General features: G+C 47.0%; 1 protein-coding gene across 6 annotated transcripts in view; it reads right to left on the reverse strand.

Moving 5' to 3' along the window:
- The window catches only part of FRMPD3 (FERM and PDZ domain containing 3), a 146,352-nt gene that overhangs the window by 58,560 nt on the left and 70,415 nt on the right, over positions 1 to 17,377 (reverse strand). For 3 of the 6 annotated variants that reach the window (XM_070067469.1, XM_070067474.1, XM_070067468.1), the window contains exons 3-5: positions 9,848 to 10,002; positions 6,736 to 6,838; positions 3,412 to 3,457 (exon numbers count right to left, since the gene is read on the reverse strand). In XM_070067469.1, the coding sequence (XP_069923570.1) occupies positions 3,412 to 3,457; positions 6,736 to 6,838; positions 9,848 to 9,995 (297 nt within the window). In that variant the 5' untranslated portion in view covers positions 9,996 to 10,002. Of the gene's footprint in view, positions 1 to 3,411; positions 3,458 to 6,735; positions 6,839 to 9,847; positions 10,003 to 17,377 lie in introns of those variants that run through there. The other 3 variants (XM_070067471.1, XM_070067470.1, XM_070067472.1) reach the window with 3 other exon arrangements.

The following is a 17,377-nucleotide window of genomic DNA, read 5'->3' on the forward strand; positions in this document are numbered from 1 at the left end:
GACAGACAATAAGCACATTAATATAATATTTTCATGGTAATGTTAGATGATAAGCCACTCTGGAAAACAGTCTGGGGGTTCCTTCATAAACTAAACATATACTTACTGTGTGACACAGCAACAAGCGTTTATTCCAGAGAAATTAAAACCCATGCTCACAACAAACCTCTACATGAATGTTTATAGAAGCCTTACTTGCAAGAGCCATGAACTGGAAACAACCTTGATGCCCTTCAACGGGCGGATGATTACACAAATGGGTACACCTACATCACGAAACACTGCTGAATACTACTGAGCGATAAAATGGAACGGATTCTTGATACACACAAGTTGGGAGAATCTGCAAGGCATTATGCTAAGTGAAAAAAGTCAATCCCCAAAGGCCCCACACTGTATTATCCACTTTGTATAATATTCTTAAAATGATAAAATTACCGAAAAGGGGACCAGATGAGTGGTTGACAGGGATGTGGGGGTGGGAGGAAGTAGGTGTGGCTATAAAAGGACAACAGTAAGCAACTGTTTGGTAAGGACATTAACCTACCCAGGTAATAAAACCACATTGAGCTATGTGCACACAGTGTATCACTGTTGATTTCTTGGCCTTGAGATTGCACTATAGTCGTGTAAGATGTTAATACTGGGAAAAACAGGGTAAAGGTACCTGAGCTATCTCTGCACTAACTTTGGCAACTTGCAGTGAGTCTACAATTACTTCAAAACTAAAAGGTTTTGAAAATACAGTATTTCAGCTGTGATGAAGAATTCAGCAATACCAGGAACCAGGGGCAGGCAGACGCCACCTCAGGAAGGGACATTTGAGGAGACCTTACTAACAGAGTAACTCCCAATGAGTCTCTGACCAGAGGAGTACATTCTAACTATATAACATGTGTGTTCTGGGGAGAACTGGCGGCCACTATCAAGGTAGCAGACTGAAAGGTGGGAAGTGCTTGCCCACTGTTCACTAGGCAACTGTGCACGTGCGGTAAGGTTGGAGGAGGAGAGTATTGGTAACACTCACAGCGAGGGCTAGGGAGGCTTGTCTACTAGGGGACAGAGAATGGCAACTGCAAAAGGCCTACTGACCTGGGAGGTATTAGTCTGTGTGTGTGCGCACATGAGAATGCATGTGTGTGAGTATATGTGCATATGTGCAAGTGTGTATATGTGGGAACATATGTGTGTACATGTTAGTATGGATACATGCATGTGAATCTCCTGTGTGAGGATATGATGTATGAGTACAGATGTGAGTATAAGCATGGATGTGGGTATATGCATCTGTGAGCAGATTGAGTTTGGATGTGCAATTGTATATGTGTGCAAGTGTGTGTGTGACGCTCAAACACATGCAGAACAGGGCTGGGAGCCACAGGAAGGGGAAGTTAGTGTCAGGCTTGACCAGAACTCCATCCACCTGACTTGGGAGCCCAGGTCCTGCACCTGTGCCCATAAACATTCTCTCTCTCTCTGGATAATCTTTCCCTACATCTCTCCATGGGAAATCCTGCCCCACCCCTCAAGGTCCAGCCCAGGTGTAGCCTTCTCCATGAAGTCTACCCTGATTTCATGTCCCATACCTCCAACAGATATGATCTCTCCTGTGACTAGAGGCTGAGGATGGGACATCAGTGCTGGGGTACAGGGGAGGGCTGGGGGACATTAGAAAGGGATAAGGAAGCTGGAGGTCAAGTGCACCTGCCTTTGTGCATTTGGAGACAGTATGATTTTCTGGGATGCAGAATGTAACCTAGCAATGGACACCAGACTTTCTGAATCCCACTCCTGAGGAGAAGAGCCTGGAGAATTTGACTTTTAATAAGTAGTCCTGGTAACTATCATGATCATGCACACTTAGGAGACAATGGTCTATTTATACATAGTATTCACAGATGAAGAAACAGGTTCAGAAAAATGGAACTGACTTGTCCAAGGTCACAAGATCAGTTAGTGTCTACATTAGGACAAAGATAATCCTATCTGTCCAAATGTACCCTTCAGCAACATTATACTGAACTTCTATACAGTTTTGAGTCCCATATATTGTACATCACTCACTTAGTAAGTTCTTATATGGATGAATGAGTAAGATTAGCACTTACCATATACTAGAACTCTATAGATGTTGTACCCTGGACTGGTAGTTTATTTTTACTGAGGCACAGTAAAAGAGACATGCGAGATATATTTGGAAATGGGGCAGTGGGCAGCTTAAGCGGACAAAGCAAAGGGCACAGGATAGAACACAGCTCTACACAGACAGGCCTTCAAAATTCTCAGCCTTGGGCTGGTGTTGTGGTGCAGGAGGTTAAGCCATCACCTGCAATGCCAGATCCCATGTCAGAGTGCCAGTTTAAATCTAGGCTGCTCCACTTCTGATCCAGCTCACTGCTTATGTGCCTGGGAAAGCAGCTGAAGATGGCTTAAGTGCTTGGACCCCTGTAACCCCATGTGGGAGACCGTGGCTTCAGCCTGGCCCAACCCTGGCAAATATGGCCATTTGAGGAGTGAACCAACAGATGGAAGATCTCTTTCTCTCTGTCTCTGCCTCTGTCACTCTGCCTTTCAAATAAATAAAATATTTTTTTATAAAAAAGTCAGCCTTGCATGGAAAGCCAAGATACTCTGGCAAAAAAAAAAAAAAAAGCAAAAAAAAAAAAAAAACCTAAATGAAAGATCTCTGCGAGTGAGATCCCAGTGGAAAGAACGGGCCATCAAAGAAGGAGGTCTCTTTCTCTGAAGGGAGGAGAGAACTTCCACTTTGACTATGACTTTGTCTAAATAAGATCAAAGTCGGCGAACTCAAAAGGCTTCCATAGCCTTGGCAACTCATGACGAGAGCCTAGGGAGATTACTGACGCCATAAACAAGAGTGTCAAATTGTTAAGTCAACAACAGGAGTCACTGTGTACTTACTCCTCATGTAGGATCTCTGTCCTTAATGTGTTGTTCAATGTGAATTAATGCTATAATTAGTACTGAAACAGTATTTTACACTTTATGTTCTGTGGGTGTAAACTGATGAAATCTTTACTTAATATATACTAAATCGATCTTCTGTATATAAAGAGAATTGAAAATTAATCTTGATGTGAATGGAATGGGAGAGGGATCAGGAGATGGGAGGGTTGCGGGTGGGAGGGAAGTTATGGGGGGGAAAAGCCATTGTAATCCATAAACTGTACTTTGGAAATTTATATTTACTAAATAAAAGTTTTAAAAAAAAGTCAGCCTTGGATGTGAGACTAGACATGATGTTCAGAAGATATTAAGTTCACTCCTAAATCCTTGGCTCACATATTGGTCCTAGTCTCTGCACCTGCCCCCTCTACCCCATGCTGTTGCTTCCCAACATGGGGTCATCTCTTCTCAGGAAGAAGGGCAGATACAAAGACAGACACTCACCTGATGAGTGTGCAGAACTGTAAGAACGATGAATTCTTTAGCACTCCTACAAAGAAAAGAGGGAACGGGAGAGTAGTGTATCATACACAAAGTATTCATCTGGTACAAGAAGCAACCCCAGAATTTCCCCCTGGGCTGCATTCAGGATTACGGATTAGGACAGAGGGCAATATGAGTATCTGCATGGATGCCTCCTCTCCCATCATTTGTAGTGGCCAACACAAACCATCCACGGTGGTTCACACAGGCAGCTGATGAAAGTATTACTATTGCCGCGGGGATTCTCATTTTTTCACGCTTTCTTCTTATATTCTTTTTCGCATTCTCTCTGTAGAAATCCCCAAACCTTAGGAGTAATTTTACCTGTAAACTAAAAAGTTCTCAAGGAAAACTAAAGGCCTGAATTATGGAACTCAAAGGGCACACATTCAGAGTCCTGGGAACCATGTACAATGAGTATTGGCAATTTCGTATTTAAGCAAGAGAAGAAATTCAAAAGAAAAACCCAAAGGAGGTCATTTGGTCATCATGACTCACACTTAGCAGATTTGTTTTAATTGAGGGACCAAAAACGCAAGCCATGGAGCAACAGATGGATGCCAAGTTCTCCAGATAGCAAATGTTCAAAAGTATAAAGAATTTGAAACTCTTCCGCCAAGAATTATGCCAATGATCAAAGAGGCTGTGAGGTATGAAAAGTCTCTCCCAGGAATACACACTCCTTTAAAAGAACTGAAAGAACTAGGAATAGTTTGCTTTCTCTTCTCCTTATTTGGCCCCTCCCAAAGGCTTATGGGAGAGACTGGCATTTTGGTGTAGCAGGTAAAGCCACTGCCTGCAGTGCTAGCATCCCATATGGGCACTGGTTTGAGTCCTGGCTGCTCCACTTTCCATCCAGCTCCCTGAAGATGGCCTGGGAAAGCAGTGGACGATGGCCCAACTGCTTGGGCCCCTGCACCTACATGGGAGACCCAGAAGAATCTCCTGGCTCCTAGCTTTGGATTGGCCCAGCTCCAGCCATTGCAGTCTTTTGGGGAGTGGACTGATGGATGGAAGACCTCTCTTTAAAACTCTGCCTTTCAAATACATAATAAAATCTTTTTTTTAAAAAAAAAAAAAGCTTATGAGAACAAAAACATTCAAGAAGCAGAGTGAAGATGCCCTTGGTTCTGGATATTCAAGAAATGCCAAGGCCTCCTCCTCAAGGACTTTGAACATTTTCCATATTTGGTGAGGCAAAGTCCAGGGGTGAATCAGCTCCAGGGTCTGGGAAGATCCCAGGAGGAGAAAGGAGCTGTGTTCCAGGGAAAATACTAAGGAAAATCCTTTATCTCGAGCCCGGAGGGGCATAATGTAATCTGGACGTGTCTGCTGCAGCCCCTGCCATGTCTTCCCACTTCATTTAGAAGAATGGCCCAGTCCTTACGATGGCTTACCAGCTTCTCCACAACCTGGAGCTATCTTCCATAAGTCTCCTCCTTCCTTACTCCTCTCCAGTCACACTGTTCTCCCCTGTTCTGCAGCCATTCCAGACACTCCCCTGCCTTAGGGCCTTTGCACCCTCTCTTCTCTCTTTCTCCAGCACCCTCACCTCCTTCAAGCATTTCTTCAAAGATCATCTTTCTCAATAAGGCCATCACTGGCCACGCTGTTTAAAGTTATATTGGGCACCCCTGTGGCCAGCACTCCTGATCCTCTTCACTCAGATCTACTTTCTGTTCTTCACTAACACGGATCAACTTCTAAAATACTGTAAAGTTACTCATCTAACATGCTTACGGCTTATAGCATGTCTCCTTTTACTAGAATGTAAGCTCCACCCTGCCAGGGACTTTAGTCTTACTCACTGCTCTATCTTCAGTGCTTAGAATGGTACCTGGCACACAGTAAACACCCAATAAGAAATGTTCATGGAATGAATGAGTGAATGACTCATGGGCATTGTGTACTCTGTTTGGAAAGTGAAGGTGCTCTGGACTTCCTCCCCAAATCAGGCTACCATGTGCTAAAGTGCAAAGATATCAACTAGAAGGAAAAATAGTGATTTCTGAGGGGTCAGGTTGAAATAACCCCAACGTGATGTGATGCAAGTGAAAATGACCTGCTGCATATTGGCACAGGGTGGAGAGTGAAGGGCAGAGGACAGAGGATAGGGAATGCATGGACAATTGGACGTGGAGTACAGATAAAACATATGTCATCAGAGACCATTTTTCAAGGTATGAGGCTTGAGGGGGAGCATGTCAAGGAAGACCTGCTCGGGACTTTGGAGGTGGGGGGCAGAGGGCGCTGCAAACCCCTCCCAAGCCAGTCAGAGCCAGACGGCCAAGTCTGTCCTTGAAGGTCAGGGAGGAGGCCGGGGGCCCCTTGGGCGTTGGGGAGCCCCGGAAAGATGAGCAGCATGAAAACACTCTAAGAGGGTTTGGAGGAGCTACAGGAAGAGTTGGAGCCAGACCACACAAGACAGAGAGGACTTGAGAGAACATGGACACATGGTTCCATTTGGAGGGAGACAGACAAGGTCTCCAAAGTGAGGTCAGCCCATGGAAATTAGGTCCTTTGCCTCTAAGCTTCTCATTTGCTATCAACAAAATGTGTGCAAAGTATGTACACATGGTGGTGGAGTGTAGGAGAGGGAAGTACGTATGGTATGTGGTATATGTGTATGTGAGACATGTGTAGGGTAAGAGACAGGCTAAGCAACGCAATTATTCCCCAGGTACAGACAGTGGCGGTCCCTCTTAGCACTCCCTTTCTCTCTCAGCTGCTCCCATCTGGGAGGGGATTAAGGATCACAAACATTGTGAGCAGAATCCACAATAGCAGGGTTCCTACCTGAACCCACTGGCTAGGAAGTCTGCCTTCCCACTCCTGTGTGTGTGTGTTTCGTCTCGGGGGTTGAGGTATGTGTGTGGGGGAGGTGGGAGTAATGTCTTGCTTGTGCTGTGCTTATCTCAGAGTGTTCTCTTAATTGCTGGTTTGGTTCTTGCCAATCACTTGGCTTGATTCACTGCACAGTAACTCAAAGCCAAAGGAACCTGGGTGAGGAGATTAGTTGGGAGGAGGGGGGTGCAGATGAGGCTCTAGCAGGGAGCTCTTCTTTGTGTCTATCCAACGTGGCTGCAGAAGGCTAGGCCTGAGTGTGTGAGGGCCCCTGGTGACCCTGGCTGCCTGGCCCCTCACGTTCTGGGTAGCTGGGAGCTCTGACTAGGGCTGCTCCGCATTGGAGTGCTCCTCTCTCAGAGTGAGGGTGGACAGCCACTGGTGGGACAAGGGGTGAGGACACTGCTCAGCTCCTGCCAAGGCCCAAGAGGCCCCTGTTACCTGATGAGTTCTATGAACCTCTCCCTGGGGGCTTCACTCACGTCCTCCTCATTAATAGCCACAATCTGGTCACCAGCCAGGAGCTTGTCCTCAGAGGGGCCTCCTGCAGAGGAGAGGAGAGAGGTGTGAGGCCTTGGAGCTCTTGCTGAAAGCCCACGTCTGGGCAAGAGTCGCAGTGCCTGAGGGAGCCGAAGCGGTCCCGGGGGCCTGCAGGAGAAGACGCAGGCTGAGCAGGGGTGGGGTAGGGGTGTCACCAGAGCTCTGCTGCTGCCACTGCAGCTGCCTGTGACAGACTGAGGAGGGCAGGGGAATGAAGGAAGAGAACGGAGCAGGCCTCCTTCAGGTGGGAGCGGGACGGTAGCAAAAGGTCCTAAGCCCAGACCTCATCCTCAGACGAGGTTCATAAGCGCTTTCCTGGCTTGGTTCTCTAGAAGAACAGACACTTCATTTCACGGCAGTGATCTGCTTAAGCACAGGCAAAAGACTTCCAGACAGCTGGAAGTGGTACTGATGACCAGAGAAACTGGGGGTGGGATGGGGGCATTGTCTTCCTTGACCGTGATTCATACTTATTGGTCTGAATGATTAAGGCATGCTGAAGATGGGGATGTATTCAAAGACCTAATGAGCTTAACTTTCTTCTTAACACTGAGAGATGCTACTCTCCAATAAAAGAGGGGAACAAGGTACAGCCTCTTGGGCACCTGGAAATTTACTTTCTCTCTTTCCCATGTCTACGGCTGAGGGTGAGCAAGGAGGCATGTCTGAGGGCCATACCTTCTTGGCTGGGTGAAGGGCTGGGGTAGAGGGGCACCACAAAGCTGTGCTGGCTCTGATTAGCAAAAGGTCTTCTTGGAGAAAGCTTTTCAAAGACTCAGCTCGATAGAAATATTTAATGACATGCCCCACTCTCAAATCAGCCTTGACTCTTGTTTGCGTCCACTTTGAAGGACCAGATCCCAGCTGCTCACTCTCTCTAATGAAGTGTGCTGCCCAAATTCCAAAAACAGGAACATACCCAGCAAATATGTCACTTGAGCCCAGCTCAATGGCCCTGGAGCCTGGGGTCTGCACACTGAGGATGCTATGCCAACACAGGCAGCAGGATTCCCCAGTTGACCAGAGTGGCCCGAAACCCACCAGGCCAAGTCCACTGACCACTCACTGACTTCAGGAGCTAAGAGCACAGGGATGAATAGTACACACTTTGCAACCAGACAGACCTGAGTTCTACTCTTGAGTCTACAAGTCACTAGATCTTGGATCTGTGATCTTGGATGAGACACTTGATCATTCCCAGTCTGCCTTATCTCATCTGTAAAATGGGAAAATAATAGTAACCAATACATCACAAAAATGGTGGGAGGATAAATGAAATGATGAATTATAGTACTTAAAATAGTTGCTTGATGTCGGCAAGAATTTGATAAATGGTACTTCTATCCTCCAAGGGACAATTCCTTCAATTCTTTGCATGCCTTCTATTTACTTCCTCCAAAACTTCCACTCTTATGTGGAGCCCACTCTATCTATCTATCTATCTACCTACCTACCTACCTACCTACCTACCTAATCTCCCTCCCTTCACCTTTTCCTCGATTCCTCCCAGAACTTGATATTCCTTCCTCATAGAATTCAACCTCCTTCATGGGCCTTCGCCCTTTGACAGCAGGGGTAGCAGCCATCTCTTACTGCTTTCACGATTGGTTTGTTGGCTTGCTCAACCAGAACTATTCTTCTGTAGGATCCCTCTTTGTCTTTTCTAACCACTTCGAATATAGAACCAAAGCAGTCCTCTGCATGCAGGAGCCACAAGGGCCAGATGCAGCAAGGTGAATGAGCACCAGGCCTTTGCAGGGCTGTGCCCGGCAGACCCATGGCTTTGCGGGGCTTTTGCCCCAGGGCTTTCCTTCTCTTCACCCATTCCAATTCCTTCCTCTTCATTCCCTATGCCTTTCACAGCTGACCTCCCTCTGGGCCTGGGGACTTTCTGTTTGCTTTGAAGTTAAAGTAGGCTCTCCTGGTGGTCTGTTACTAAGATTTATCTCATCCCTTTTTCCCAGGACAAATCCAATTTCTGATCAGAAACTCAAACTGCATGACTGAATCAGGAGCCTTAGGTCAGCCATGAACTCCTGTACTGCTGAATTTTTTTTTTTATCACTGCTGTGCCCTCTAGTTGAAGAGACAGCTTACAAAAATCTTTTTCTTTGCCTTTGAGGATTGCAAAATTCATCAAATTTCTGCAAGACCAGTTTGTACTCTGGCTGCTCCTCTTGACTGAGTGAGAAACTGTTGTAAACATCTAAAGCCTCAGGCCCAGCAAGTCAAGAATAAAGCTCCTTTCTGTGTCTTTTCTATCAATGACTAGAATACTCAGAACAAAACAGTGCTTTTTGTCCTTTCTCATTTCATTCATGATGGCAGCATTTCACAGCTCAGGGGTAGCCTCTGCTAGGCCTATCCCACATGGTCCCTCCCATTCAAGCCCCACCTACCCCAGGCGGCATCACACAGGCCAAGGTGCCTCTCAGCTGAGTGACCCTGGGCAAGTCATGCTCTTCTTCTATGCCTCCATCCCCTCATTTGTGAAATTGGAATGGTATGACTTACCTTGCAGGCTTGACTGTGAGGATTAAACAAGGTGATGGCAAGTACATAGGAGACATACATGAGTATGCACCAGTCTCCATAGCCTGACGGTTAGATTCTTGAGGACAGGAACTGTGTCTTGTACTTTCCTACAACATTGCTGGGCTTAGGATAGGCAATCTATAAATACTTGTTGAATTGAACTGGATAGGTAATTTCTCATCCAAGGCATTGTGGCTCTACTATGAATTTTCAGGGCAAAGGGAAGCTTTATTAAGACCAGACTGTATTAAATGATCAATTGCAGCCTCTGTCTGGGACTTAAAGCTGCCTCAATGCTTTGCATCTATCATTCTTGAAAGGCTAGCTTCCTCATACAGTGATTGGTCGGCAAGTCTTCACCTGCTCTTCCTGAATTCTCCAGCAACATGGTACAGTTGCAAACTGCTCCTTGGGCAGCTATGTGGGTATCAGGAGATAGGAGCCAGGGCTGGGGAGGGGTGCTATGAGGGACACCTACCTGGCCTCACAGATCGAACCACCACGGGCCTCTCACTGCCAGCCACGAAGCCAAAGCCATATATAGGGTCCCGGTGAATGGTCACATGTCGCAGCGTCTCTGCTGGCAGCTGCTCACATTCCATATCATTTGCGCTCTCTTCCTGCATCACATGACTAGGGGAGGGGGAAGATGGGAGCAAAACAAGATGCAAAGGGAACTAAGCCGCAGAAGCAGTTGGAAGGGACATCTGTTAGGGTTCTGGCCATGGCACCCGGGAGTTCACAGCTTAGCTTCCCAACATCCTCTGCAACTGATGGAGGTGATGACTGCCTCACATTTCAGATTGGAGGAAGAGGAATGTAGAAAGGAGAAGCCCATTGTCTTTAGGGCTCCAGTCAACAGAAGAAACACTTTAGAGGCAGACTTCCTTATCTAGGATATTCCAACTCCAGAAGGAGGCTAAATGCGAACGTGCTATTCTGAAGGTAACTGGTATCACCCAGGGAATTGGCCACTAAGTCCCTAAGGGAGCCCAACACCTTGAGAGAACAGGCCAGGAAACAGGCAAGTAAGTGGCAAAGGAATGTGAATTTTCTCCAGCCTGTGGGGAGGGAGTTCCTTCATGAAGTCCTGTGTAATCTTTACTGTCTCGTAGGCAACATATAAAGATGAACTACTTCTGGTGGCATCTAAAAACAAAGGTGCTAATGTTTGAGACCATTACCTCAAACAGTTGTACATAATGCCAACTCACTTCACTTACTGGGACACTTGGGAAATGGCTCCTACAGCCAGAAAGGGAGGTGCATCTGCAGGCCTGACACCCAGAGGGGTTGGCAGAAGAGAAACTGCAGCTCTAACACCTGGGAGAGATTACGGATTGTTCTCCTGATGCCCACAACTTAAGTTACCGAAGCTTAGGAATTACCCAAGAGTGTTCCAAAGGTTCTCTATGAAGGGCTGGGCTGAGGAACACTTCAGGCAAGTGTAGGCCTGAGTGTAGTATCCAAATGAAAAGCCCTGAGGGGTATGGGTGTAGGAGCACTGGGGGGTCTGTGAGAGCACAGGGAAGAATCAAAAAGGGGAACGGAAGACCCAAGAGAAAGGCAGGGCAGGTGAAGGTGGGAAAGAGGGGGCCAGAGCCTTAGATCCTTAACTTGGCACCATAGCACCCCCAGGCTTTCAGGCCTGCCGGGTGGGCATATGTTCTCTCACCTCAGCAAGTATAGTCTCTAAAATTAAGGTCCCAGGCAGGGCTTTCAGACCAAGATGGAGGCAGCTAGGAGCTAATTCATCAAACCAGAATAAGATTTGTGAAAAAAAGTGGGAGGTTTTGACATCAAGAGAATGACTCGATTTTTGACCAACAATACTAAACTGGTCAGAAGCAAAAGGTTTCAAGCAGCTAGGTTGTTTATCAAGACACAAACACGAATTCAGTAGAGAGGAGCTTTAGGACTATGTATTGGAGAAAAGAGAGAAGATTTATTGTCATTGCATGAAAGAGAATTGGAAAAGACCCCCAGAATTGTCTCTGTCCTACAGGGATCTGGGAAGGAAGGCAGAGCACGGTTACTTGATTGTAATTCCTGCATGCTGGCCACACCCAAGTGGGCTTGAAGTTGACCTAAGACCCCTTAGGGAGGTAGAAGGGGATGCCAGGGTGAGGTTAAATCTTCATAGGCAAGTTTGGAAAATGGCTCCTTGCCTCGCACACCGGTAAGATTAATTGTCACTTTCCTCTGACAGTCACTTGGAAGCTGCAATGTCCTGAATAGGTACCTTCCTGGGACAGAGACTCTGCGAGGTGACCTCAGGCTGGCCCCTCTCTCATGCCTGCTCCGAGTGGCAGGAAGGGAGCCACAGAACCCTCTCCTGCAGCTGTTCCTCTTGCCTCCCCAGCGAGGCTGTTTCTGAAACGAGTCCTTTGCCTCCCGCCATCCGTTTCCCTTTTGATTTCACCTGCACTCAAAGGGCCTCTTCCTCATTTCTGTCATGGGCACCAGCCAGCGCAGCCCGAATGATGATAGCCTGTCTAGCTGTGTGGCCTGTGGCATGGGGAGTGGGAAGGCCGGCAAGGAAGCGGCAGGTGTGCTGCAGAACAGCTGGCCACACTGGCCTGCACTCAGGTTCCCACGGCCAAGGCAGCCTCTGACTCATCCCTTCTTCTTTCTCTGGGGCTGAGTATACTTCAGTCTCCTCCAGGCCTTTATCACCAATACTGAGGGAAACGGGCAGTCCTGAAACTAGGGGAACCAACAAACCAAGAGCCTTTGCAGCACAAGTATTTTGCCTTATTCTTCTGAGTCGTGTTTATCAATCAACAAGTATTTATCGAAGCCTGTAGATGGTCCAGAGCTCTGGAGGACCCAAGTCACAGAAACCTGCCCTCGAAGAGCTTGTAGTCCAGCTGAGGGAGGAAAGGCCAGTGTGCCCTGCACTAGAGAGAGTGCTAAGACCAGTAGCTGAAGTCTAGAGCTAAGTGCCAACTTGCACGTTTGGAGGAGTGGATGGCCAAGTTGGAGAAGGCTCCACGGAGGAAGTGGGGACTGTGCTGCCTGGCCAGGAAAAGGAAGACTTGGGAAGAGAGACAACAGTGGAAGCTCTGTCTGTGCTCTGGCCCCAGATTCTCCAAGGGGCCCAGAGAGTTCTTCCACCACCACAGACATGTCTCCCTGGGCTGGCCCTAATGGAGCAGGAGTAACCATCCCGAACTGGATCCTTCCCTCAGCTCCAGGGACAGCCCTTTCCTCAGGCTGCCTGGATCTTGCCAGGCATCTTGGGGCAGGGCAGAAACACCTCCCTTGCAGGCCAGAAGGCCGTTCTACAGTCCAAATCCAAGTTGTCTCTTCTCTCCTGGGGTTTGCCTCTTTCAGCGTCTGCAGCTAAGTCCCTCTGAAATTTGCTAAGTGCCTGGAGACTTGGGAGTGACTCTGAAGGCAAGCAGTGATGGATGACAGGAGCTCAGCTGTCCATGGGTCACGTGATGGCCCTCCAGGGGGACACAGCCAATTTGACTTTGAAAGATGTTTGGCTTCTGGTCCCTTCCAACAAGGCAACCCTGAACACAATTATGAAGGAGCCCAAGCTTATGCGTCCCCTAACCCCCACCACTTTGTCTCAGGGACCTGCTGTTTTCTGCTTTTGTCTGCTCTAAAGCATACAATGCCTTCATTCTGTCTCCTTCCTACAGCAAGTCCCGAAGGGTGTTCCCTCCTCCAGCATGGGCTTGCCCGCTGTATTCAGTGACCAGGTAGAGAGGCCAAGCCTTTCTCTTCTGCCTAATGATAAGAACACTTTAGCTCCACGTGGTTCTTTCCAGCTTTACGTCCGCTACCTCATTTGAGAAAAGGTACTTTCATCTCCATTATCTCCTCACAGCCTCTAACTGTCCCACCCAAAAGGCTATGTGACTGCTCCTCCTCCATGCCAGCCTCAAAGGGAGGACAAGCAGAGCAGAACTACACGCAGGTGAAGCCGCAGCTGGAGCCAAATCTCTCAGGGCCATAGCAGCATCTCCCATGTGTACCTGCTCAGGTCCTGGATGCTCTGGCTATCCCCAGTCTCCACCGCAAGACTGTCCCAATCCTATGGCCAGCAGCGCTTCTTGTCCTGGACTGGCCTGGATGCTCAGCCCACATCATAATGGACCTGTCTCTGATCCCATTTGCTGCACAGTGTTGGAAGAATGAAATGAGATCATAGCTACAGGAGCACTTAGGAAGGTTAAACATATCACACAAATGTAGAGGTGGTCCTATTACTGGGAGCATTATTTAGGATCCAAAGAAGGATCAATAGCTTGAGCGCATGTCAACGACTGATGGTCGGCAGGACATGGCTAAAGCATAATGAATGGAGAAGGAGACAGAATGGTTCTAAGCTGCTGCTCTCCTCCCAGCAGGAGGAGAAAGAAATAGAAGAGCTACATTTTCAGGCATCAGCTTTCAGTGCTCCATCCCTCCTTGCCTTTGGCTCCTTTTTCTTTACATTTGGTTGGCTCCTTGGGGAGTCTTGTCACTCCTCTCACAACTGGCAGGATTTGGAGTCATGTGGGGCCAATTAGCCCTCTGATTCCAGTAACAGGAGTCTGAGTCTTCTGGAAACTCCAGAGACCCAGCATGGTGGGCTAGCACCATGAGATGCCATGTTCTCTTAGCAGCAGGGCTGGGAGCCCCAACCCTGGGCATTGGAAGTAGCCGCGGTGGGTGCCCTCTGGTGAGGAGCTGGGTCACAGACCACTAGGTAAAAGACATGCTTCCTGTAACGAGCCCTCACCTGCCACTTCTGCTACCTGCTTCAGCAGTGATGCTCCAACTGTAGTGTGCACACGAATCACCTGGGGGTAATGATAAAATGATTCAGATGCAGTAAGTCTGGAGCAAGGTCTGAGCGTCTAACAAATTCCAGTGTGGTGCCCATGCTGCAGCTCCACAGAGCATACTCAGAGAAGCAAGAGCTGAAAGAATGCTCTCTTCTCAGGCCATGGCAGAGCCACGGGCATGTGGGAGGACTGAGAGGTACTTTTATTCCATTTGAGTATGGCACTGAAGGCCCCAGTTAAAATACAAACCTTATGCAGACCCATACATGCTTGCAAACAAAGGACATGCTGGTTGAATTGGATTTACTGCAGGAGAGAAAAGATCGGGAAGATGGGGCACTGTTTAGCCCTATGGAAGAGTTGGGTCCAAGGACAATCTAAGGACTAAGCGGCAGCTGGGCATAAGGCAAGGGGATGCTGGAAGAAAGGACAGCGTGGGCAACGAATAGTATCAGCTATCATTGATTGCAGACTTACTATGCTCCACGTACTGCCTTATTCCATCCTCACAAACACCCCATCAGCTAGGCAGGATTGTCAACATTTTATTGACAAGGAATCAGACTTGGGAAGAGAGACTAAGTCATCGTCTAAAGGATAATCACCTCTAAACATTGTGTGGTGCCACAATGAGAACCTGAGTCTACTTTACTTCACCATTTTTGCCTAAAACCTGTGGATGAAGCAGTTTCCCAGAAGACAATGAGGCCAGCTATGGGGGGACTATTTGGTAACAGCAGCCTCCCTTAAAGCAACCACATCAGCAAATAATGTAGCAAAGGCCACAGCTCCAGCAGCAACATCCTGTAGGTCTCTACATCTATTCTTCCTTATGGGAGACTCATGTACACACTTAGGGTTCACATTCCTATTAAGTTCAATCACCATCAGAAAGCTGTCTACTCACTCTGATCATCTCTCATCCCCACACTCTCATCCCCACATAGCAGTCTTCCTTGATCCAAGGCTGCCAATGCCAAAAATTGGGCATAGTACCAAACCCTACATAGACTGCTTTTCCATCCAAACAAATATACCTATGGTAATGTTTAATTTATAAATTAGGTATAGATTAACAACTGAATGACCTTAATAGAAAAATTTAACCAAATAACAGAAGTTATTTAAAATGTATGAATTGGCCCCCAGTATCTGGCCAGAATTATACATACTATCAAATATCATCTCATATACACATAGGTGAAATATATTTGAATGACACTATACATACTCCAAAAAGTTCATGGAAATAAAATTAAATAAGTTTGTTTTGATGCCAAAAAAATTGAAATATATGAATTGGTTCTTTCTGGAATTCTCTATTTAATTTTTCAGACCACAACTGACCAGAGGTAAGAGAAACCACAGAAAGTGAAACCATGGACGAATGGGGAGGACTGTTGTGGTCTGTTCATACTCTAATCCCAGCTTTCTCTATTCCAATCCTTGCATTGTGCCTTCTGGAACTCTCAGCCAGGAGCAAGCTCTCCTACAGCCTCGATTTATTCTCTCCGAGCACCCTTCACCTTCTTTCCCCACTGGGACCTGGTTATTCTTCCATGATACCACTACCCACCCCACCCCACCCCCAGCCCTCTCAAGTGGAAGCTGGCTCTTTTGTTTTGTCCTTGGTCTTCTCTCTCTCAAGTCTTAAGCTCTGAAGGACCTTCAGGTGATGTAGCTGACCCCTGTGCTTAGCAGTGCTGCCTCCAGGCCACTCTCCCTCCTCTGTAAGAAGTCCTATTCTTTGGAGGAGCCTTGCTTGCCTCTTACCACTCTTTCTCCTTCCTCACTGTTACCTACTGACTTCCTGGGTAGGCTCCAGAGTCACTGGAAACTTTAGTTCCTAGTCACATGTGATCTTTCCCTCCACCCTTTTGATCATGATCAAATATACAAACAGTTACCATTATAACCACTTTTTAAAAAGTGTTTTATTATTTACTAGATGGGGGGGATATCTTAATCTGCTGATTTACTTCACGAGTGACCAAATATCTGCAACAGCCATGGTGGACTAGGTCAAAGCTGGAAACTGGGAATTCAATCCAGGTCTCCCACGTGGGTGACAAAGACCCAACCATTTGAGCCATCACCTGCTTCCTTCCAGGGTGTACATTAGCAGGAAGCTGAGGAGAGACTCGATCCTAGGCACTTCAATATGAGATGTGTGCATTCCAAGTGGTAGCTTAACCCACTGCACCACAATGCTCACATCCCATTTTTTAAAATGAATATTTATTTATTTATTTGAAGGGCAGAGAGTGATAGAGACAGAGAGGGATCTTCCATTTGCTAGTTAACTCTCCAAATGGCCACAATATCCAGGCCTGGCTCAGGTCAAAGCCAGGAGCCAGGAACTCCATCTGGGTCTCCCACATGGGTGATAGGAACCCCAAAACTTGGGCCATCCTCTGTTGCTTTCCCAGGATCATTAGCAGGAAGCTGGATTGGAAGCAGAGCAGCAAGACTCACACAGACACTTCCATATGGGATGCTAGCACCACAAGCAGAAGCTTACCACCCTGTGCAACCTCCCATTTCAAACAATTTTAAGTGTACAGTTCTGTGGTATGAAGTACACTTACTTTGTTGCACAACCATCACCACCATTCATCTCCAGAATTTTGTCATCTTCTCAAGCTGAAACTCTGCACTGATGAAACATTAACTCCCCATTTCCTCTCTCCCAGACCCTGACAACCATCATTCTACTTTCTGCTATTATGAATTTGACCACTGTAATAATCTCATAGGAGGCATCACACAATATTTGTCCTTTTCTGTCTGGTTTATTTCATCCAGCAGGTTATCTGCAAGACTCATCTACATTGTAGCATCTGACAGAATTTCCTTCCTTTGAAGTTTGAATAATGCTCCATTGCCTGTATGTACTACATTGTAGCCATCTCTCAATGGGCAGGTTGCTTATATTTTTGGGTTATTGTGAATAACACAGGTCTGAATATTTTACAAAAATTTGTGTTTTTTATTCATTTGGGGTATATACCCAGAAGTGAAACTGCCAGATCATATGGTAATTCTATATTTAATTAAAAAAAGATTTTAAAGATACATTTATTTGGGGCTGGCGAGGTGGCATATTGAGTAAAGCAGCCATCTGCAGTGCTGGCATCCCATATGGGCTCTGGTTCATGTCCTGGCTGCTCCACTTCCAATCCAGCTCTCTGCTATGGCCTGGGAAAGCAGTAGAAGATGGCCCA

Source organism: Oryctolagus cuniculus, chromosome X (genome assembly GCF_964237555.1).
Source record: "Oryctolagus cuniculus chromosome X, mOryCun1.1, whole genome shotgun sequence".
In the NCBI taxonomy this organism is placed as follows: domain Eukaryota; kingdom Metazoa; phylum Chordata; class Mammalia; order Lagomorpha; family Leporidae; genus Oryctolagus; species Oryctolagus cuniculus.